The 23839-nt window shown below is 42.3% G+C and overlaps 1 protein-coding gene across 1 annotated transcript in view; it reads right to left on the minus strand.

Annotated features, from left to right (window-relative positions):
* Positions 1 to 2273: 2273 nt before the first annotated feature.
* Positions 2274 to 23839, minus strand: part of aldh3b2 (aldehyde dehydrogenase 3 family member B2) — a 29994-nt gene continuing 8428 nt past the window's right edge. The window contains exons 3-10 of the mRNA NM_001127150.1: positions 18581 to 18691; positions 16234 to 16354; positions 14342 to 14427; positions 9668 to 9749; positions 5348 to 5734; positions 4886 to 5052; positions 4041 to 4140; positions 2274 to 3048 (exon numbers count right to left, since the gene is read on the minus strand). Of these exons, the coding sequence (NP_001120622.1) occupies positions 2855 to 3048; positions 4041 to 4140; positions 4886 to 5052; positions 5348 to 5734; positions 9668 to 9749; positions 14342 to 14427; positions 16234 to 16354; positions 18581 to 18691 (1248 nt within the window). The 3' untranslated portion in view covers positions 2274 to 2854. The remainder of the gene's footprint in view (positions 3049 to 4040; positions 4141 to 4885; positions 5053 to 5347; positions 5735 to 9667; positions 9750 to 14341; positions 14428 to 16233; positions 16355 to 18580; positions 18692 to 23839) is intronic.

Here is a 23839-nt window from a genome sequence, read left to right on the forward strand (position 1 = left end):
GAGGTAAGTAAGAAGCTGGACAGTGGGGATGCAGTAGATATAATCTATTTGGATTTTGCCAAAGCATTTGATACCGTTCCCCACAAACGACTGCTTTCTAAGCTAAGGGCTATTGGTCTTAGTGAAGTCATTTGCACATGGATAGAAAACTGGCTACAGGATCGGGTACAGAGGGGGGTTGTTAATGGCACATTCTCTACTTGGAGTAAGGTCCTCAGTGGGGTCCCTCAGGGTTCTGTACTGGGTCCACTTTTGTTTAATTTGTTCATAAATGACTTAGGGGAGGGTATTATGGGTAATGTATCAGTGTTTGCAGATGACACAAAACTCTGCAGCCCAGTCAGTTCTATCCAGGATGTGACATCCCTGCAGCAGGATCTTGGCCAACTGGCAATCTGGGCAGCTAAGTGGCAGATGAGATTTAATGTGGATAAATGTAAGGTCATGCACCTGGGATGTAAAAATATGCAAGCCCCGTATAACCTTAATGGGACTGCACTAGGCAAATCCATAATGGAGAAGGAGCTTGGAGTCCTTGTAGATAATAAACTTGGCTGTAGCAAGCAATGCCAGGCAGCAGCTGCAAGGGCAAACAAGGTTTTGAGCTGTATTAAAAAGGGTGTAGATTCACGGGAGGAGGGGGTTATTCTTCCCCTTTACAGAGCGCTGGTAAGGCCCCATCTAGAATATGCTGTTCAGTTTTGGTCTCCAGTGCTCAAACGGGACATTATTGAGTTAGATTTGGTCCAGAGAAGGGCAACTAAGCTGGTAAAGGGTATGGAAAGTCTCAGTTATGAAGAAAGACTGGCCAAGTTGGGTCTGTTTACGCTGGAGAAGAGACGCTTAAGAGGTGACATGATAACTATGTATAAATATATAAAGGGATCATATAATAACCTCTCTAATGTTTTATTTACCAGTAGGTCCTTCCAACGGACACGAGGGCACCCACTTCGTTTAGAAGAAGGGAGGTTCCATTTAAATATTCGGAAAGGATTTTTTACAGTGAGAGCTGTGAAGTTCTGGAATTCCCTCCCCGAATCAGTCGTGCTGGCTGATACATTATATAGCTTTAAGAAGGGGCTGGATGGATTCTTAGCAAGTGAGGGAATACAGGGGTATGGGAGATAGCTCTTAGTACAAGTTGATCCAGGGACTGGTCCGATTGCCATCTTGGAGTCAGGAAGGAATTTTTTCCCCTCTGCGGCAAATTAGAGAGGCTTCAGATGGGTTTTTTTGCCTTCCTCTGGATCAACTAGTAGTTAGGCAGGTTATATATAGGCATTATGGTTGAACTTGATGGACATATGTCTTTTTTCAACCCAACTTACTATGTTACTATGTACTATGTTTTGCATTTGGGTTGCTCACCCACAGGCTCAGATCCCCTGCCCCTCACCCTCGTGCAGTTTACACAGGCAGATACACACCTTACTTCAGTAGCCAGATACAGGGGTAACAAACGTGTGTATAAAAGATACTTCCCCCAGTGACACATTAATTCCAGCAATATTACTCTCTGCACAGGCAACTGTGTGTGTACAGGCACATAGACTCCTGTATGTTGGATTCACACACCTCTATATGGCTCTCAGTCAGAGCTCTCCTGTAGGCTGCCTAGCCAGGCTTTTAGGCTTCTTGATTGGCCAGCTGAGTTAATCAGGCCCACCTGGTTATACATACGTGTGTGTGGTGTGTGGGGGGGCTGCCTGTCTGTGTGAGGAACATTGGTGATCAGGGCCCCCTTAGGCTGATGCCACACCAGGCGTAGGGCTGATTTTTTCGGCAAGCGGAAAAACGCTTGCCGAAAATTCAGCCCTATGCCTGCTACTTGTGCCTGCACCCGAATGAATGGGATACGCTCGGGTGAAGGCACAAGTAGCCGATATACGCACGAAAACGCGAGAGAATGCAAAGTCTCGCGTTTTCATGCGTATATCGGCTACTTGTGCCTTCACCCGAGCGTATCCCATTCATTCGGGTGCAGGCACAAGTAGCAGGCGTAGGGCTGAATTTTCGGCAAGCGTTTTTCCGCTTGCCGAAAAAATCAGCCCTACGCCTGGTGTGGCATCAGCCTTACAAGTTAAAAATACCCATTGGTGGCCATTCCTCCCCTACAAGTTAAAAAATAGAAACACCGCTGATCAGGGCCCCCCTACAAGTTTTAAAGAAAAATTGGTGACCAGCATCCCCGCCTACAAATATTAAAAAATTAGTGATCAGGCCCCCCCCCCACCTGTGGAGCTGCCCGCTCACATACAAGGGGAGAGTAGTGCAAATAGAGTCATTTATTAGTAGCTTTGTTCATTGATAAACATACTGAGTGCCTGACCCAAAGAGCTTACTATCAAGGAGACCAGTGAGACTAACACTTCTGCTGTTTTTGTATTTTTATCCCTAAAAGCTCCACTTTCAGCTTTTTCTCGGCAGCTGTGGGCGGTTCCTGTGCTGATATGAGGGGATCCCTCCGAAGTCAGGAACAAGCCAGAAGCACCCTGCTGCCATGGATAAAGGTGGGGGGCACAACCCTAACCCCAGCCAGGTAAGTGCACTTTAGCATCATCATTTATACTTGCACTTAATGGGAACAACAGGCTGGCCTGCAGCTCCACCATCATTTATAAATCAGGTCTTTCTCCTCTGGTGATGTCAGACGTGGGCAGAGAATTGCTGGCACAGAAGTAGTTGAGACGGGGGCAGGCCATTAGTGGAAGGGTAGGGCACGGTGGGACGGTCTGTGCACCATCAGTCACTAATTAATGGAAATGGCAGAAAGCAATTGGAAGAGTTAAAACCTGAAGTTGAAGCAATGAGGAGAAGAAATATCAGAACCCGATAGGGAGGTTCCTGTGGGTCACTGAAGGGAACAGGACCATCCTTTCTTCACTTCCATTGCATAGACAGCCATTCCCAAATGTTGCTCGGTATACGGGGGGTATCGGATCTCGTTCAGCTTCTCCCGCCCATCACTGCGCAGTAGGCAAGCACGATGGTGGCTAAACGTGTCAAAGCTGAACTTGCCATGATACTTGCCCATGCCGCTGTGCCCTGTGTATAAACATCTCCGGTAAGAAGCAGCTCCTTGGTACACTATAGGGAGGTACTGCTGGGCCCACATCACTGGAACAGTATAGGGAGGTACTGCTGGGCCCACAGCACTGGAACACTATAGGGAGGTACTGCTGGGCCCACAGCACTGGAACACTATAGGGAGGTACTGCTGGGCCCACAGCACTGGAAAACTATAGGGAGGTACTGCTGGGCCCACAGCACTGGAACACTATAGGGAGGTACTGCTGGGCCCACAGAATGGGAACACTATAGGGAGGTACTGCTGGGCCCACAGAATGGGAACACTATAGGGAGGTACTGCTGGGCCCACAGCACTGGAACACTATAGGGAGGTACTGCTGGGCCCACAGAATGGGAACACTATAGGGAGGTACTGCTGGGCCCACAGAACGGGAACACTATAGGGAGGTACTGCTGGGCCCACAGCACTGGAACACTATAGGGACGTGCTGCTGGGCCCACAGCACTGAAACACTATAGGGACGTGTTGCTGGGCCCACAGCACTGGAACACTATAGGGAGGTACTGCTGGGCCCACAGCACTGGAACACTATAGGGACGTACTGCTGGGCCCACAGAATGGGAACACTATAAGGAGGTAATGCTGAATGGGAACACTATGGGGAGGTACTGCTGGGCCCACAGAACAGGAATACAGGTAGGTACTGCTGGGCCCACAGAACGGGAACACTATAGGGAGGTACTGCTGGACCTACAGAGCGGGAATACAGGTAGGTACTGCTGGGCCCACAGAATGGGAATACATAATGTGCAGCATTTCTAGCCAAATTCTTTGTAAAGCATTGCATTAGTTCCCCTTTAATGTTCTATGGGCCATAAAATAATTCCCTGAGTGCCAATATGGGGTATAAGCTCTATCCGTGTTACAAACATGGCCACGGTGCCTGGAGGTGGGGCATATATATACCGGGGAGTGTGCGGCGGGGCTGGGACAGAAACGCACTTACCAATTCCCCCAAAGGGCAAGGATATGAGCGTGCTGTGCAACAAGCCGTCATTGGCACAGAACCCCCCGCTGCTCGTTCCCTCCAGAAACCGATCCACAACCTACAAACGGAATCATGTCACATGCCAATAATAATTATTTCCTCTGTCTCCCCATCCTACAGAAACCCCCTTACCCTATTATACCCATTATCCCACTACCCCATTATCCATCCTACAGAAACCCTGTTACCCCATTATCCCATTACTCCATTATCCATTACCCTATCCTACAGAAACCCCATTACCCCATTATACCCATTATCCAATACCCCATTATACCCATTATCCCACTACCCCCTTACCCCATTATACCCATTACCCCACTACCCCATTATCCATTACCCCATTATCCCACTACCCCATTATCCATTATCCCACTACCCCATTACCCTGGTGCGTTGGGGCAATCAGTGAACTCCACCTTAAGCCTCTAATGCACTAAATGCTATTGCGGTAAATAAATCTTCCCACACTTCTTGCATTACCCCGACTCCCCAATTCACCAAATGGGCTTCGACCTAGTGTTTAGAGGAGTACCCCCCATATCCGACTCACCTGGGATTTAGAGGAGTACCCCCATATCTGACTCACCTGGGATTTAGAGGAGTACCCCCATATCCGACTCACCTGGGATTTAGAGGAGTACCCCCATATCCGACTCACCTGGGATTTAGAGGAGTACCCCCATATCTGACTCACCTGGGATTTAGAGGAGTTCCCCCATATCTGACTCACCTGGAATTTAGAGGAGTACCCCAATATCTGACAACTGGGATTTAGAGGAGTACCCCCATATCCGACTCACCTGGGATTTAGAGGAGTACACATATGCCGCTAGGGGTCTCTCACGTTTGTTTATAAACTCTAGAGCTGCATCGAGGCCACCAATAGTCATAACTGGCAGAACCGGCCCAAAGATTTCCTCCTGCATCACTGGGTCGGACTCTTTGACATCAATCAGAATAGTGGGAGCTGCAAAATAAGTAGCAGCTTTGATAAAATGAATACACGATAAGCAAGGGGTCTAGAACCTAGTGTTTCTCCTACTCCCATGTAACCGGAGGAGTCCCAAGCAGGACTTGGATTTCTTAATATTGACAGTACCTGAGGTATACTCACTGTAAGACAAGGAGAGTACTGACAGTACCTACAGAATACTTACCCTGAGACAAGAGACTACAGATGGAACCTACTCAGTGGGAGATATGGGGGGGGGGGCACAGTACTATGATACATAGCATTATGATTTGGGGGGTGTAAGACTTACCAATATACTTCTCTGCTTCGTCTGTCTGCCCCCCAGTCACGATTGTTCCGCTGGACAGGAGCGCCGAGACCCTACGGAAATGTCTGTCGTTAATGATCCTGCCCAGGTCAGGGGATTGCTTGGGGTCCTGCCCGTAGAATTCCCGCACAGTGGCCTTCAGAGCCTTGACCAGCCGATCCCGGGTTCTCTCAGTGCAGAGCACGTAATCCGGAGCCAGGCAGGTCTGGCCGGCATTGAAATACCGCGACCAAGATATGCGCCGCGCTGCATTACTAATGTCGCACTCCTCATCCACATAACAGGGGTTCTTGCCCCCCAGTTCCAGTGTCACCGGGGTCAGGTGCTTTGCAGCGGCAGCCATTACAATCTTCCCAACATGTGCGTTACCTGCAGAATAAGCCCAGGAGTATTATTACTGAGTATTATTACTGAGTAATGGCTTGTAGCTCTAATGCCCCTGTGTGTGAGGGTTAGTACCCCAGTAAGTACATTGCTATAGGGCAGTGCTGTCCAACTGGCGGCCCGTGACCCCCCTCTGTGTGGCCCCCCACCTGTCTGGCTGCTTTGATGGCTTACCTTTGTGTACGCTTTAAATGGTATCAGTACTGTCCCCCTGTAATCCCCTGTATTGTTTAAACATGTAATCCCCTGTGTTGTTCACACCTTTTAATCCCTGCATTGTTCACCCCCTGCAGTGTTCACACCTCAGGCTCAGGCTGTAATCACCCACATTCTTCAACTGTTCACACCTCAGACTGTAGGAGCAGTAGAAACCCACAAATAAACCCTACACACTATAAAAAGAACATATACTGTGGTGGTACTGCAATTAAAAAGTTTTTAAATATATAGTTATTGTGCAGACTGTAGGAGCAGTGCCAGCATTGTGTCACTGTAGGCTGCCTGTGTGTGCCATACTCTGCCATATGCTGCCTGTGTGTGGGGGTAGGGCAGGCAGAGTATGGCACACACAGGCAGGGTAGGGCAGGCAGAGTATGGCAGGTTTTTGCTGTACTACCACCATTAATATGGCTATGGTCATGCAATAACATGGGTGTGGTTTTAAGTGGGTGTGGTTTTAAAAAGGGGAGTGGGCAAAACTAGCTTCCATTATTGGCCCTCCACCACGGAGGCCGGAAAAATTCCGGCCCTTGGTACCACAGAAGTTGGACACTGCTATATATACATTGCTATATATTACTAGCTCTAATGCCACCGCGTGTGAGGGTTAGTACCCCAGTAACTACATTGCTATAGGGTATTGCTATATATTACTGGCTCTAATGCCCCTGTGTGTGAGGGTTAGTACCCCAGTAAGTACATTGCTATAGGGTACTGATATATATTACTGGCTCTAATGCCCCCGTGTGTGAGGGTTACTACCCCAGTAAGTACATTGCTATAGGGTATTGCTATATATTACTAGCTCTAATGCCCCCGTGTGTGAGGGTTAGTACCCCAGTAAGTACATTGCTATAGGGTATTGCTATATATTACTAGCTCTAATGCCCCTGTGTGTGAGGGTTAGTACCCCAGTAAGTACATTGCTATAGGGTATTGCTATATATTACTAGCTCTAATGCCCTCGTGTGTGAGGGTTAGTACCCCAGTAAGTACATTGCTATAGGGTATTGATATATATTACTGGCTCTAATGCCCCCGTGTGTGAGGGTTAGTACCCCAGTAAGTACATTGCTATAGGGTATTGCTATATATTACTAGCTCTAATGCCCCCGTGTGTGAGGGTTAGTACCCCAGTAAGTACATTGCTATAGGGTATTGCTATATATTACTGGCTCTAATGCCCCCGTGTGTGAGGGTTAGTACCCCATTAAGTACATTGCTATAGGGTATTGTTATATATTACTGGCTCTAATGCCCCCATGTGTGAGGGTTAGTACCCAGTAAGTACATTGCTATGGGGTATTGCTATATATTACTGGCTCTAATGCCCCCGTGTGTGAGGGTTAGTACCCCAGTAAGTACATTGCTATGGGGTATTGCTATATATTACTGGCTCTAATGCCCCCATGTGTGAGGGTTAGTACCCAGTAAGTACATTGCTATAGGGTATTGATATATATTACTAGCTCTAATGCCCCTGTGTGTGAGGGTTAGTACCCCAGTAAGTACATTGCTATAGGGTATTGATTTATATTACTAGCTCTAATGCCCCCGTGTGAGGGTTAGTACCCAGTAAGTACATTGCTATAGGGTATTGCTATATATTACTAGCTCTAATGCCCCCGTGTGTGAGGGTTAGTACCCCAGTAAGTACATTGCTATAGGGTATTGCTATATATTACTGGCTCTAATGCCCCTGTGTGTGAGGGTTAGTACCCCATTAAGTACATTGCTATAGGGTATTGCTATATATTACTAGCTTTAATGCCCCTGTGTGTGAGGGTTAGTACCCCAGTAAGTACATTGCTATAGGGTATTGCTATATATTACTAGCTCTAATGCCCTCGTGTGTGAGGGTTAGTACCCCAGTAAGTACATTGCTATAGGGTATTGATATATATTACTGGCTCTAATGCCCCCGTGTGTGAGGGTTAGTACCCCAGTAAGTACATTGCTATAGGGTATTGCTATATATTACTGGCTCTAATGCCCCCGTGTGTGAGGGTTAGTACCCCAGTAAGTACATTGCTATAGGGTATTGCTATATATTACTGGCTCTAATGCCCCCGTGTGTGAGGGTTAGTACCCCATTAAGTACATTGCTATAGGGTATTATTATATATTACTGGCTCTAATGCCCCCATGTGTGAGGGTTAGTACCCGGTAAGTACATTGCTATGGGGTATTGCTATATATTACTGGCTCTAATGCCCCCGTGTGTGAGGGTTAGTACCCCAGTAAGTACATTGCTATGGGGTATTGCTATATATTACTGGCTCTAATGCCCCCGTGTGAGGGTTAGTACCCCAGTAAGTACATTGCTATAGGGTATTGCTATATATTACTAGCTCTAATGCCCACGTGTGCGAGGGTTAGTACCCCAGTAAGTACATTGCTATAGGGTATTGCTATATATTACTGGCTCTAATGCCCCCATGTGTGAGGGTTAGTACCCAGTAAGTACATTGCTATGGGGTATTGATATATATTATTAGCTCTAATGCCCCCGTGTGTGAGGGTTAGTACCCAGTAAGTACATTGCTATAGGGTATTGCTATATATTACTAGCTCTAATGCCCCCGTGTGAGGGTTAGTACCCCAGTAAGTACATTGCTATAGGGTATTGCTATATATTACTAGCTCTAATGCCCACGTGTGCGAGGGTTAGTACCCCAGTAAGTACATTGCTATAGGGTATTGCTATATATTACTGGCTCTAATGCCCCCGTGTGTGAGGGTTAGTACCCAGTAAGTACATTGCTATAAGGTATTGCTATATATTACTAGCTCTAATGCCCCCGTGTGAGGGTTAGTACCCCAGTAAGTACATTGCTATAGGGTATTGCTATATATTACTAGCTCTAATGCCCACGTGTGCGAGGGTTAGTACCCCAGTAAGTACATTGCTATAGGGTATTGCTATATATTACTGGCTCTAATGCCCCCGTGCGTGAGGGTTAGTACCCCAGTAAGTACATTGCTATGGGGTATTACTATATATTACTGGCTCTAATGCCCCCGTGTGAGGGTTAGTACCCCAGTAAGTACATTGCTATAGGGTATTGATATATATTACTAGCTCTAATGCCCCTGTGTGTGAGGGTTAGTACCCCAGTAAGTACATTGCTATAGGGTATTGATTTATATTACTAGCTCTAATGCCCCCGTGTGAGGGTTAGTACCCCAGTAAGTACATTGCTATAGGGTATTGCTATATATTACTAGCTCTAATGCCCACTTGTGCGAGGGTTAGTACCCCAGTAAGTACATTGCTATAGGGTATTGCTATATATTACTAGCTCTAATGCCCACGTGTGCGAGGGTTAGTACCCCAGTAAGTATATTGCTATAGGGTATTGCTGTATATTATATATATAATCTTGCTCTACCAACCTACACACATAGACTTAAGGGCAATTTAATTAAGGTAAATATTGCAGCTACACACACATCCCCACTTCATGCTGCTCTGGGTACCACTGTGTATTTATTATAAATATTATAATAGAAATTATAAATGTGAATCTAATTATAGTGTTAAAGCTGGGGGTAGAAATAATGGTGCAATTAGTGGAGACAATCCCAATACTCCCCTTCATCAATATCAGCACTTGTTCACTTAATAATGGACAGTTTACATTGATATAAAGCACGTTGGTGCCTGTTTATCAGCCAGTTCTTAAGCAATTTATTTACCTGTAAAGAAAATATAATCAAATTTGTTCTCAAGTAGCCGAGATGTGTCTTCCGCCCCAGCGCAGAGCACCGCAAAGCAGTCCTGTAACACGGGGAGATATTGTATATTATATATATTCTGTAGCTGATCTGGGCGCTCGGCCTTTCTTATTATGTGTATAGTATTACTATGTTATATTTATTCCTTATATTATTACTATGTTATATTTATTCCTTATATTATTACTATGTTATATTTATTCCTTATATTACTATGTTATATTTATTCCTTATATTACTATGTTATATTTATTCCTTATATTATTACTATGTTATATTTATTCCTTATATCAGGGGTAGGGAACCTATGGCTCGGGAGCCAGATGTGGCTCTTTTGATGGCTGCATCTGGCTCGCTGCCAAATATTTAATAAAAAAAATAACGGGGGCGTGGCTTGCACTCGGCGGATAGAAGACGTATTCTAAGCCTTAGAACACGTCTTCTATCCGCCGAGCGCAGGCTACGCCCTCCTCCACATCTGGCATCCTTACTAGGTTGCACTTGAACCAGGGCCCAGGGAACTGAGGGGACATTGGAACAGAAACCTGTGACAGTTCATGCTTGAATTTAAAATAAAATGTGGCTACTATGCCTCTGTTGGGGCTACAAAGAGAAGCCAACTGTGCACTGTGCTAGGTAGCCCTCTAGTTATACCACTAACAAGCCATATTGAACAGCTAAAGATGACACCCACCCTACCTTGCCCCGCAGCATCCGCAGCCACATGGGCTTGAAGCCGCATTGTCCTCCGCAGGTAGCCGCAAATCGAGGCCCCGGCTTCGGCCTAGCTCCCGTTGGCCATTGTATGGCTTTCACGCAATTACATTTTAAAATATGTGGTGTTTATGGCTCACTCAGCTAAAAAGGTTCCCGATCCCTGCCTTATATTATTACTATGTTATATTTATTCCTTATATTATTACTATGTTATATTTATTCCTTATATTATTACTATGTTTTGAGAACGGGGAAAAAGCTGAAATTTTGAACTCTTATTTTTCATCTGTCTACACATCTGAGGAGCCAGATAATGAAGGCTTCCCTTGTAATATGCCCAGTTCTAGTAATTTAGCTACTGGCGCATGGGTCACTCGGGAGGAAATTCAAAAGAGACTTGAACATGTAAAGGTAAACAAAGGTCCAGGGCCGGATGGGATTCATCCCAGGGTATTAAATGAGCTGAGCGCTGTGATTGCCAAACCTCTTCACTTAATTTTTCAGGATTCATTGAGGTCTGGCATGGTGCCGAGAGACTGGCGGATTGCTAATGTGGTGCCATTATTTAAAAAGGGATCCCGTTCTCAGCCTGAAAACTATAGGCCTGTTAGTCTGACATCAGTAGTAGGAAAACTTTTGGAAGGGGTAATAAGGGATAGGGTACTTGAATACATTGCAGTTCACAATACTATTAGTTTGTGCCAGCATGGTTTTATGTGTAACAGATCTTGCCAGACTAATTTAGTCGCCTTTTATGAGGAGGTGAGTAGGAACCTTGATGCTGGAATGGCAGTTGATGTCATCTACTTGGACTTTGCTAAAGCGTTTGATACAGTACCTCACAGAAGGTTAATGATCAAATTAAGGAATATTGGCCTAGAACATAATATTTGTAATTGGATAGAGAACTGGCTGAAGGATAGAGTACAAAGAGTGGTTGTAAATGGAACATTTTCTAATTGGACCAGTGTGGTTAGTGGAGTACCGCAGGGGTCAGTCCTTGGGCCTTTGCTTTTTAACTTGTTTATTAATGACCTGGAGGTGGGCATAGACAGTACTGTTTCTATTTTTGCTGATGACACAAAATTGTGCAAAACTATAAGTTCCATGCAGGATGCTGCCGCTTTGCAGAGCGATTTGACAAAATTGGAAAACTGGGCAGCAAACTGGAAAATGAGGTTCAATGTTGATAAGTGCAAAGTTATGCATTTTGGTAGAAATAATATAAACGCAAACTATCTATTGAATGGTAGTGTGTTGGGGGTATCCTTAATGGAGAAGGATCTAGGGTTTTTGTTGATAACAAGTTGTCTAATACCAGGCAGTGTCATTCTGTGGCTACTAAAGCAAATAAAGTGCTGTCTTGTATAAAAAAATTGACTCAAGGGATGAGAACATCATTTTGCCCCTTTATAGGTCCCTGGTAAGGCCTCACCTTGAGTATGCGGTGCAGTTTTGGGCTCCAGTCCTTAAGAGGGATATTAATGAGCTGGAGAAAGTGCAGAGACGTGCAACTAAACTGGTTAAGGGGATGGAAGATTTAAACTATGAGGTGAGACTGTCGAGGTTGAGGTTGTTTTCTCTGGAAAAGAGGCGCTTGCGAGGGGACATGATTACTCTGTACAAGTACATTAGAGGGGATTATAGGCAGTTGGGGGATGTTCTTTTTTCCCATAAAAACAATCAACGCACCAGAGGTCACCCCTTTAGATTAGAGGAACGGAGCTTCCATTTGAAGCAGCGTAGGTGGTTTTTCACGGTGAGGGCAGTGAGGTTGTGGAATGCCCTTCCTAGTGATGTGGTAATGGCAGATTCTGTTAATGCCTTTAAGAGGGGCCTAGATGAGTTCTTGATCAATCAGAATATCCAAGGCTATTGTGATACTAATATCTACAGTTAGTACTAGTGGTTGTATTTATAGTTTATGTATGTTAGTGTATAGATTGGTAGGTGTGGGTTAGGTGTGCTGGGTTTACTTAGATGGGTTGAACTTGATGGACACTGGTCTTTTTTCAACCCTATGTAACTATGTTGCTTATGCAAATTAGGCTTCAGAGGGTTAAAGAGAAAAATGTCCAATCTCCGTGTTTACGTTACGAAGTGTTGCTTTGGATTTGAATTGGGTTTGGCCAGGCACAAGGATTCAGCCGCACCTGCTGAGAAAGGCGAATCTTGGCCGAATCCCAAACCGAATCCTGGATTCAGCGAATCCCTACGCCCAACTCATCCATTAGAGTTAGATTTCCCCTGCCCGTATTACCCGTTATTTACATTATATTTACCTTGTATATCTAACCCATACATTGACTTTGTTTTTTCTCCTTAGGTTCCCCTTGAACATCCAACCTCTCCTCGTACCTCTAACTTATCCCCCTACCTCTAACCTCTCCCCGTACCTCTAACCTCTCCCCCTACCTCTAACCTCTCCCCGTACCTCTAACCTCTCCCCGTACCTCTAACCTCTCCCCCTACCTCTAACCTCTCCCCGTACCTCTAACCTCTCCCCGTACCTCTATCCTCTCCCCGTACCTCTAACCTGTCCTCGTACCTCTAACCTCTCCCCCTACCTCTAACCTCTCCTCGTACCTCTAACCTCTCCCCCTACCTCTAACCTCTCCTCGTACCTCTAACCTCTCCCCCTACCTCTAACCTCTCCCCGTACCTCTAACCTGTCCTCGTACCTCTAACCTCTCCTCGTACCTCTAACCTCTCCCCCTACCTCTAACCTCTCCCTCTACCTCTATCCTCTCCCCCTACCTCTAACCTCTCTTCGTACCTCTAACCTCTCCCCCTACCTCTAACCTATCCCCCTACCTCTAACCTCTCCCCCTACCTCTAACCTCTCCCCGTACCTCTAACCTGTCCCCGTACCTCTAACCTCTCCTCGTACCTCTAACCTCTCCCCCTACCTCTAACCTCTCCCTCTACCTCTATCCTCTCCCCCTACCTCTAACCTCTCTTCGTACCTCTAACCTCTCCCCCTACCTCTAACCTATCCCCCTACCTCTAACCTCTCCCCCTACCTCTAACCTCTCCCCCTACCTCTAACCTCTCCTCGTACCTCTAACCTATCCCCGTACCTCTAACCTATCCCCCTACCTCTAACCTATCCCCCTACCTCTAACCTCTCCCCGTACCTCAAACCTCTTCCCGTACCTCTAACCTCTCCCCCTACCTCTAACCTCTCCCCCTACCTCTAACCTCTCCTCGTACCTCTCCCCGTACCTCTAACCTGTACCTCTAACCTCTCCCCATACCTCTAACGTCTCCCCGTACCTCTAACCTCTCCCCCTACCTCTAACCTATCCCCCTACCTCTAACCTCTCCCCGTACCTCTAACCTCTCCCCCTACCTCTAACCTCTCCTCGTACCTCTAACCTATCCCCCTACCTCTAACCTATCCCCCTACCTCTAACCTATCCCCCTACCTCTAACCTCTCCCCGTACCTCTAACCTATCCCCGTACCTCTAACCTCTCCCCCTACCTCTAACCTCTCCCCCTACCTCTAACCTCTCCCCTTACCTCTAAGCTCTCCTCGTACCCCTAACCTATCCCCCTACCTCTAACCTCTCCCCGTACCTCTAACCAAGAGGGGTGTGAGTGTGAGTAGAAAGTTGAGTCTGCACAATGCTGGGTAAACAGGTAGCGCAGAGGGTAAGTAATCAGCCCCTATTGGGGTGTTAGGGTGGAAAATGTAAGCTCAGATGCAGTGCGAGTTTTGACTAACACAATAGCCTTGGTCAACATGTTGGCGTTGGAGTGGGTATTTTGCCGCCATGGTAACTGGCAGTTCATTGCCCCCTGAGCCTGGGGTAAAGTTCTCACTTTATGGCAGGAGTGGCCCCTTTCCAACAGAAGCCCACGGGCTCCCTCACTGACCCACCCTCAACCCGTTGGGTTTTTCATATAAGACAGACCTTGTCTAGATAGCGGGGAAGATGTTCTGCCAGGAGTCTTTCAGTGTTCTGACTGATCTCTGACGGCTTAATGATCACACAGTTGCCTAAAGGAAAACACAAGAATGACACATCTGCACCAAAAAGCAATATCCCACTACAGCCAAAGGGGTTTCTTTTCAGGGCCCCATCCCAGAAGTATCAAGGGAATAATGATGTCTGTTTCCCATTACAGCTGCTCCAGTCACTGGTATTACCCACTGGGCCAGGTACCTGCTAATTATCTGTTGGACTGGGATGTGGCTCTGCCAGTAGAAAACTGCATTGGTCTCTCTTGTGTTGGGGCAATAATATGGGTGACTGTATTGGCTTAGAAGATAACAGAAGAGCTAGAGTTCATTTGTAATTAACAACAAAGTACCTTGTGCTAAGATTGATCAAACACCCATAAATGAACATCCCCCAATGAGTTATACGTACTGCTAAAATCAGCATCCATTAAAAGTGATTAGAGAGGAGCATTAGGGTAGAATCATTCAATGTTTCTTAGAGTTAAATTGATGGGTTACTCAGGGGAGAATTGAACATGTAAAGGTAAACAAAGGTCCAGGACTGGATGGGATTCATCCCAGGGTACTAACCAGGCTGGCTAAGCTCTGCGATTGCCAAACGTTTAATTTCCCAGGATTCATTGAGGTCTGGCATGGTGCCAAGAGACTGGCAAATTGCTAATGTGGTGCCGTTATTCAAAAAGGGATCCCGTTCTCAGCCTGTAAACTATAGGCCTGTTAGTCTGACATCAGTAGTAGGAAAGCTTTTGGAAGGGGTAATAAGGGATAGGGTACTTGAATACATTGCAGTTCACAATATTATAAGTTTGTGCCACATGGTTTTATGGGTAACAGATCTTGTCAGACTACTTTAATTGCCTTTTATGAGGAGGTGAGCAGGAACCTCGATGCTGGAATGGCAGTGGATGGGATCTACTTGTACTTTGCTAAAGCGTTTGATACAGTACCTCACAGAAAGTTAATTATAAAATTGAGGAATATTGGCCTAGAACTTAATATTTGTAATTGGATAGAGAACTGGCTGAAGGATAGATTACACAGAGTGGGGGGAAATGGAACAGTTTCTAATTGGACCAGTGTGGTTAGTGGGTACCGCAGGGGTCAGTCCTTGGGCCTTTGCTGTTTAACTTGTTTATTAATGACCTGGAGGTGGGCATAGACAGTACTGTTTCTGCTGATGACACTAAATTGTGCAAAACTATAAGTTCCATGCAGGATGCTACAACTTGCAAACTGGCAAATTGGGTTTAGTGTTATAAACTTGGGTAGAAATAATACAAATGTAAGTTATACACTAAGGGGCTGATTCATTAAAACATGAGTTTGAATCCCGAATGGAAAAAATTCGGATTGGATATGATAATTTCTGAAGATCGCAAATATCACAAAAATGCTTACGAAAAAATCGTATTAGTCACCATAATATCATATTGGCGATCCGAAAGTCACAAAATGTTCATACCAAACTATTGTAAACAGCGGGAAAAACCGATTTTTTCGCGCAAGCGTACGAAAAAGTCGCACAATCGCCGAAAAATTCGACGAAAATACGTTCAGAGTGTCCGTGTCTTAATAAATCTGCCCCTAAATGTTAGTGTGTTGGGGGGATCCTTCATTGAAAAGGGTCTGGCGAACGTTCCAATGGCCGCAGGAAAGATCATAATTGTAAGGTGTATGGCCAGCTTTAGGGATAAATTCATCTTCAAGAGAATCACCCAGACACGTACCATAAAATCCCGGGTGCTATGAAGCCATTCAGGCTATGAGCCTGGATGCAGCATTCAGCCTTGATAGAAGCTCAGTCCCATAGTGATTAGGTTACTATAACTAAGCAGTACTTACCAGCAGCTATTGCCCCAACCAGGGGAAGCAGTGTGAGATGCACAGGATAGTTCCACGGCCCAATGATAAGCACCACGCCAAATGGGTCTTTCCGTATAAAAGCAGTGTCAAATGTCGTGGCCTGTTCCAAAGCAGGAATTGCATTCATTTCATATTTAGCTAAAACCCAGCGAATGATTCGGTTGTAAAGATTAAATGGGTTAAACTTGTAGCCCAGAGGCTTCTGATCCCTAAAGCTCTGACGATCCATGTATCAATAAGTGCCCATCCTTCTACTGTTAGGCCATTTATTTCCTTTCCGGCTGCTCCATGAAGGATCAGACAATTGGGTGATGAGCTGAACACACTTTGCATATTGCCCAAGAAGTGTAGCAGAACTTTGCCAGTATCATGTGGTTCTGATCAAAGGTTTCACCCAATGTGGCAGTGCTGAGAGGGATGATGTGGGAACATAGGGATGTAGACCTTTGGTTACCCAAATTGGCACCCATGGATGCACCCAATCACAATCCAGCAAACATAATGTATACTGGGCCTACACTGAACCAATAGGCAACCACCCAGCCTTTAAATGCATCAATATTCTGTTCCGGCTGCAGGGAAAATGCAAAAGGGTCTTTGGCCAAAGGTGGAGTCACCAGAGTCCAAAAAATGTTACTTTTATTTCAGGTAAATGTCTGATTCATTTCCCCAGTATGTACAGTGTCTCATTTGGCCCATAAGCTATGGCACATACCCCATACATGAATGTATATCCCCAGTAGGTAAGGTGTCCCATTTGGCCCATAAGCTATGGCACATACCCCATACATGAATGTATATCCCCAGTAGGTACGGTGTCCCATTTGGCCCATAAGTTATGGCACATACCCCATACATGAATGAATATCCCCAGTAGGTACAGTGTCCAATTTGGCCCATAAGCTATGGCACATACCCCATACATGAATGAATATCCCCAGTAGGTACAGTGTCCAATTTGGCCCATAAGCTATGGCACATACCCCATACATGAATGAATATCCCCAGTAGGTACGGTGTCCCATTTGGCCCATAAGCTATGGCACATACCCCATACATGAATGAATATCCCCAGTAGGTACGGTGTCCCATTTGGCCCATAAGCTATGGCACATACCCCATACATGAATGAATATCCCCAGTAGGTACGGTGTCCCATTTGGCCCATAAGCTATAGCACATACCCCATACATGATTGAATATCCCCAGTAGGTAAGGTGTCCCATTTGGCCCATAAGCTATGGCACATACCCCATACATGAATGAATATCCCCCAGTAGGTAAGGTGTCCCATTTGGCCCATAAGCTATGGCACATACCCCATACATGAATGAATATCCCCAGTAGGTACGGTGTCCCATTTGGCCCATAAGCTATGGCACATACCCCATACATGATTGAATATCCCCAGTAGGTAAGGTGTCCCATTCGGCCCATAAGCTATGGCACATACCCCATACATGAATGAATATCCCCCAGTAGGTAAGGTGTCCCATTTGGCCCATAAGCTATGGCACATACCCCATACATAAATGAATATCCCCAGTAGGTACAGTGTCCCATTTGGCCCATAAGCTATGGCACATACCCCATACATGAATGAATATCCCCAGTAGGTACAGTGTCCCATTTGGCCCATAAGCTATGGCACATACCCCATACATGAATGAATATCCCCAGTAGGTACAGTGTCCAATTTGGCCCATAAGCTATGGCACATACCCCATACATGAATGAATATCCCCAGTAGGTACGGTGTCCCATTTGGCCCATAAGCTATGGCACATACCCCATACATGAATGAATATCCCCAGTAGGTACGGTGTCCCATTTGGCCCATAAGCTATGGCACATACCCCATACATGAATGAATATCCCCAGTAGGTAAGGTGTCCCATTTGGCCCATAAGCTATGGCACATACCCCATACATGAATGAATATCCCCCAGTAGGTAAGGTGTCCCATTTGGCCCATAAGCTATGGCACATACCCCATACATAAATGAATATCCCCAGTAGGTACAGTTTCCCATTTGGCCCATAAGCTATGGCACATACCCCATACATGAATGAATATCCCCAGTAGGTACAGTGTCCCATTTGGCCCATAAGCTATGGCACATACCCCATACATGAATGAATATCCCCAGTAGGTACAGTGTCCCATTTGGCCCATAAGCTATGGCACATACCCCATACATGAATAATTATCCCCAGTAGGTACGGTGTCCCATTTGGCCCATAAGCTATGGCACATACCCCATACATGAATGAATATCCCCAGTAGGTACGGTGGCCCATCCCCTAAATCCCTTTCTGTACTTACCAGGTTTTTGGCCACAAACTCGTCCTTCATCCAAGCGCCGAGACTGCTGAGCGCCAGGTTGATCTCACTTCTCACCAAGCTCAGCTCCGACAGCTCTGTCTCAAACTGGGGCTGAGAGACAAACAGCACGTTAGCCCTGGCTTCCACTCATACCGACAGGCACTCACACTAATGTGCACTGACAATATATTATTATTACTATGTATATATCCCACTCACACTCATGTGCACAGACAATATATTATTATTACTATGTATATATCCCACTCACACTCACTTATGGGCACAGACAATATATTATTATTACTATTTATATACCCCACTCACACTCACTCATGTGCACAGACAATATATTATTATTACTATGTATATATCCCACCCACACTCACTCATGTGCACAGACAATATATTATTATTACTATATATATATACCACTCACTGTACTTTATTTATATATACTATACCTGTACTGTATTTACCTATATAGTTGTACTGTATTTATATTTACTATACCTATACTGTATTTATATATACTATACCTGTACTGTATTTATATATATATACCTGTACTGTATTTATATATACTATACCTATTCTGTATTTATATATACTATACCTGTACTGTATTTATATACACTATACCCATACTGTATTTATATATACTATACCCGTACTGTATTTATATACACTATACCCGTACTGTATTTATTTATACTATACCTGTACTGTATTTATATATACTATACCTATACTGTATTCATATATATATATATATATATATATATATATATACTATACCCGTACTGTATTTATATATACTATACCCGTACTGTATTTATATATACTATACCTGTACTCTATTTACCTATATATCTGTACTGTATTTATATATACTATACCTGTACTGTATTTATATATATACTATATATATACTATACCTGTTCTGTATTTATATATACTATACCTGTACTGTATTTATATATACTATACCCGTACTGTATTTATATATATATACTATACCTGTACTGTATTTATATATACTATACCCGTACTGTATTTATATATATATATACTATACCCGTACTGTATTTATATATACTATATCCTTACTGTATTTATATATACTATACCTGTACTGTATTTATATATATACTATACCCGTACTGTATTTATATATACTATACCCGTACTGTATTTAAATATACTATACCCGTACTGAATTTATATATACTATACCCGTACTGAATTTATATATACTATACCCGTACTGAATTTATATATACTATACCCGTACTGTATTTATATATACTATACCCGTACTGTATTTATATATATATATATATATATATATACTATACCCGTACTGTATTTATATATACTATACCTGTACTGTATTTACCTATATACCTGTACTGTATTTAAATATACTATACCCGTACTGAATTTATATATACTACACCGTACTGTATTTATATATACTATACCTATACTGTATTTATATATACTATACCTGTACTGTATTTACCTATATACCCGTACTGTATTTATATATACTATACCTGTACTGTATTTATATATACTATACCTGTACTGTATTTACCTATATACCCGTACTGTATTTATATATACTATACCTGTACTGTATTTAAATGTACTATACCTGTACTGTATTTACCTATATACCTGTACTGTATTTACCTATATACCCGTACTGTATTTATATATACTATACCTGTACTGTATTTAAATATACTATACCCGTACTGTATTTAAATATACTATACCCGTACTGAATTTATATACACTATACCTTTACTGTATTTATATATACTATACCTGTACTGTATTTACCTATATACCTGTACTGTATTTTAATATACTATACCCGTACTGAATTTATATATACTACACCTGTACTGTATTTATATATACTATACCTATACTGTATTTATATATACACTATACCTGTACTGTATTTATATATACTATACCTGTACTGTATTTATATATACTATACCTGTACTGTATTTATATATATACTATACCTGTATTGTATTTATATATACTATACCCGTACTGAATTTATATACACTATAACTGTACTGTATTTATATATAGTATACCTGTACTGTATTTATATATACTATACCTGTACTGTATTTATATATATACTATACCTGTACTGTATTTATATATACTATACCTGTACTCTATTTATATATACTATACCTGTACTCTATTTATATATATATATATATATATATATATATATATATATATACTATACCTGTATTGTATTTATATATACTATACCCGTACTGAATTTATATAAACTATACCTGTACTGTATTTATATATACTATACCTGTACTCTATTTATATATACTATACCTGTACTCTATTTACCTATATACCTGTACTCTATTTATATATATTATACCTATACTGTATTTATATATACTATACCTGTACTGTATTTATATATATACTATACCTGTACTGTATTTATATATACTATACCTGTACTGTATTTATATATACTATACCTGTACTGTATATATATATACTATACCTGTACTGTATTTATATATACTATACCCGTACTGTATTTATATATACTATACCCGTACTGTATTTATATATATACTATACCCGTACTGTATTTATATTAACTATACCTGTACTGTATTTACCTATATACCCGTACTGTATTTATATATACTATACCCGTACTGTATTTAAATATACTATACCCGTACTGAATTTATATATACTATACCCGTACTGAATTTATATATACTATACCCGTACTGTATTTATATATATATATATATATATATATATATATATATATATATATATACTATACCCGTACTGTATTTATATATACTATACCTGTACTGTATTTACCTATATACCTGTACTGTATTTAAATATACTATACCCGTACTGAATTTATATATACTACACCGTACTGTATTTATATATACTATACCTATACTGTATTTATATATACTATACCTGTACTGTATTTACCTATATACCCGTACTGTATTTATATATACTATACCTGTACTGTATTTATATATACTATACCTGTACTGTATTTACCTATATACCCGTACTGTATTTATATATACTATACCTGTACTGTATTTAAATGTACTATACCTGTACTGTATTTACCTATATACCTGTACTGTATTTACCTATATACCCGTACTGTATTTATATATACTATACCTGTACTGTATTTAAATATACTATACCCGTACTGTATTTAAATATACTATACCCGTACTGAATTTATATACACTATACCTGTACTGTATTTATATATACTATACCTGTACTGTATTTATATATACTATACCTGTACTGTATTTATATATACTATACCTGTACTGTATTTACCTATATACCTGTACTGTATTTTAATATACTATACCCGTACTGAATTTATATATACTACACCTGTACTGTATTTATATATACTATACCTATACTGTATTTATATATACACTATACCTGTACTGTATTTATATATACTATACCTGTACTGTATTTATATATACTATACCTGTACTGTATTTATATATATACTATACCTGTATTGTATTTATATATACTATACCCGTACTGAATTTATATACACTATAACTGTACTGTATTTATATATAGTATACCTGTACTGTATTTATATATACTATACCTGTACTGTATTTATATATATACTATACCTGTACTGTATTTATATATACTATACCTGTACTGTATTTATATATACTATACCTGTACTCTATTTATATATATATATACTATACCTGTATTGTATTTATATATACTATACCCGTACTGAATTTATATAAACTATACCTGTACTCTATTTATATATACTATACCTGTACTCTATTTATATATACTATACCTGTACTCTATTTACCTATATACCTGTACTCTATTTATATATATTATACCTATACTGTATTTATATATACTATACCTGTACTGTATTTACCTATATACCTGTAATGTATTTATATATATAAATGAGGAATGAGATCTACATACCCTTACACCAGAAAATATATATATATATATATATATATATATATATATATATATATATTGTGAACCGGTAACAGGTAAACAGGTGGAAGGGAGATATATTTCCCCTAGGTTCATCTCCTACTCCCTCATGTATAGTGGTGCTGAGTGGGTTAATTCCCCAAAGGAATCACACCTGGGCAATAATTAGCAGGCTAGATAGGCCTGCAGTCAGAGAGAGTGGGGGGCTGGAGCTGAGACTGTGAACTGAACTTGCTGTGTGAGGGTCTGTGCCTGCCTAAAGCAGCTTGGAGCATTTTCTCCCAAAGAGAAGGACTCTCACAAGGTACTGTGACTCTGGGGAGTTGTGTTTTTGGTTTAGCCGGTAATCCCAGTAGGGGACCGGTAATAGAGAGGGAAGCACCCTGTGTATTAGTTAGAGCCCAAGTGTGGCAAGGGTTTTGTTTACTTTTGTTTTACTTATGCTTCTGCTGGATACCAGAGTCAGTCATTGTACACAATAAAATGGACTGTATTCACCTAAAGGACTGTCTGTATGTCTGATCTCGCTTACATATGGTGGAGGACGCGGGCAAAGGCTATTTTCTCTTGGAAATAGTGAAGACAAAAATTTAAAGAGACAGACACTCTTAAAGGTGAAGTTTTTTTTTCCCTCTCCAAAACTAAAATGGAGGAAGTATTAAAGGTGATGCTGCAAACCCAGCAGCAGAACAATGCTAATCAGCAGCAAGCTAATACAAATCACCAGGAAGCGTTAAGGGTCCAGCAGCAGAGTAATGCTGCTCAGCAACAAACTAATCAGTTGTTGGTTGCACAAATAAATGCACAAGCAGAAGCCAGTAAAGTTACTTTAGAACAACAGCAGCAAGTGAACTTGCATTTACAGCAGTGCATCCAAGCACTGGCGGAGAGGTTACAGGGTAGTACCGCCCTGGTGCAAGCACCAATAAATATCCGCAAAGCTGTGCAAAGGTCTCTGCAAAAGATGACGCCAGCGGATGATGTGGAGGCCTACCTGGCTGTGTTTGAGAGAGTTGCAGCACGGGAAAAGTTACCGCCAGAGGAATGGGCAGAGGTGGTAGCCCCTTACTTGACAGGCGAACCCCAAAAGGTGTACTATGACCTGAAGGAACAGGACTCGCATAACTATAATAAGTTGAAAGAGGAAATCCTGGTCCACCTTGGAGTCAC

This window comes from Xenopus tropicalis, chromosome 3, assembly GCF_000004195.4.
Source record: "Xenopus tropicalis strain Nigerian chromosome 3, UCB_Xtro_10.0, whole genome shotgun sequence".
NCBI classification, from domain to species: Eukaryota; Metazoa; Chordata; class Amphibia; order Anura; family Pipidae; genus Xenopus; species Xenopus tropicalis.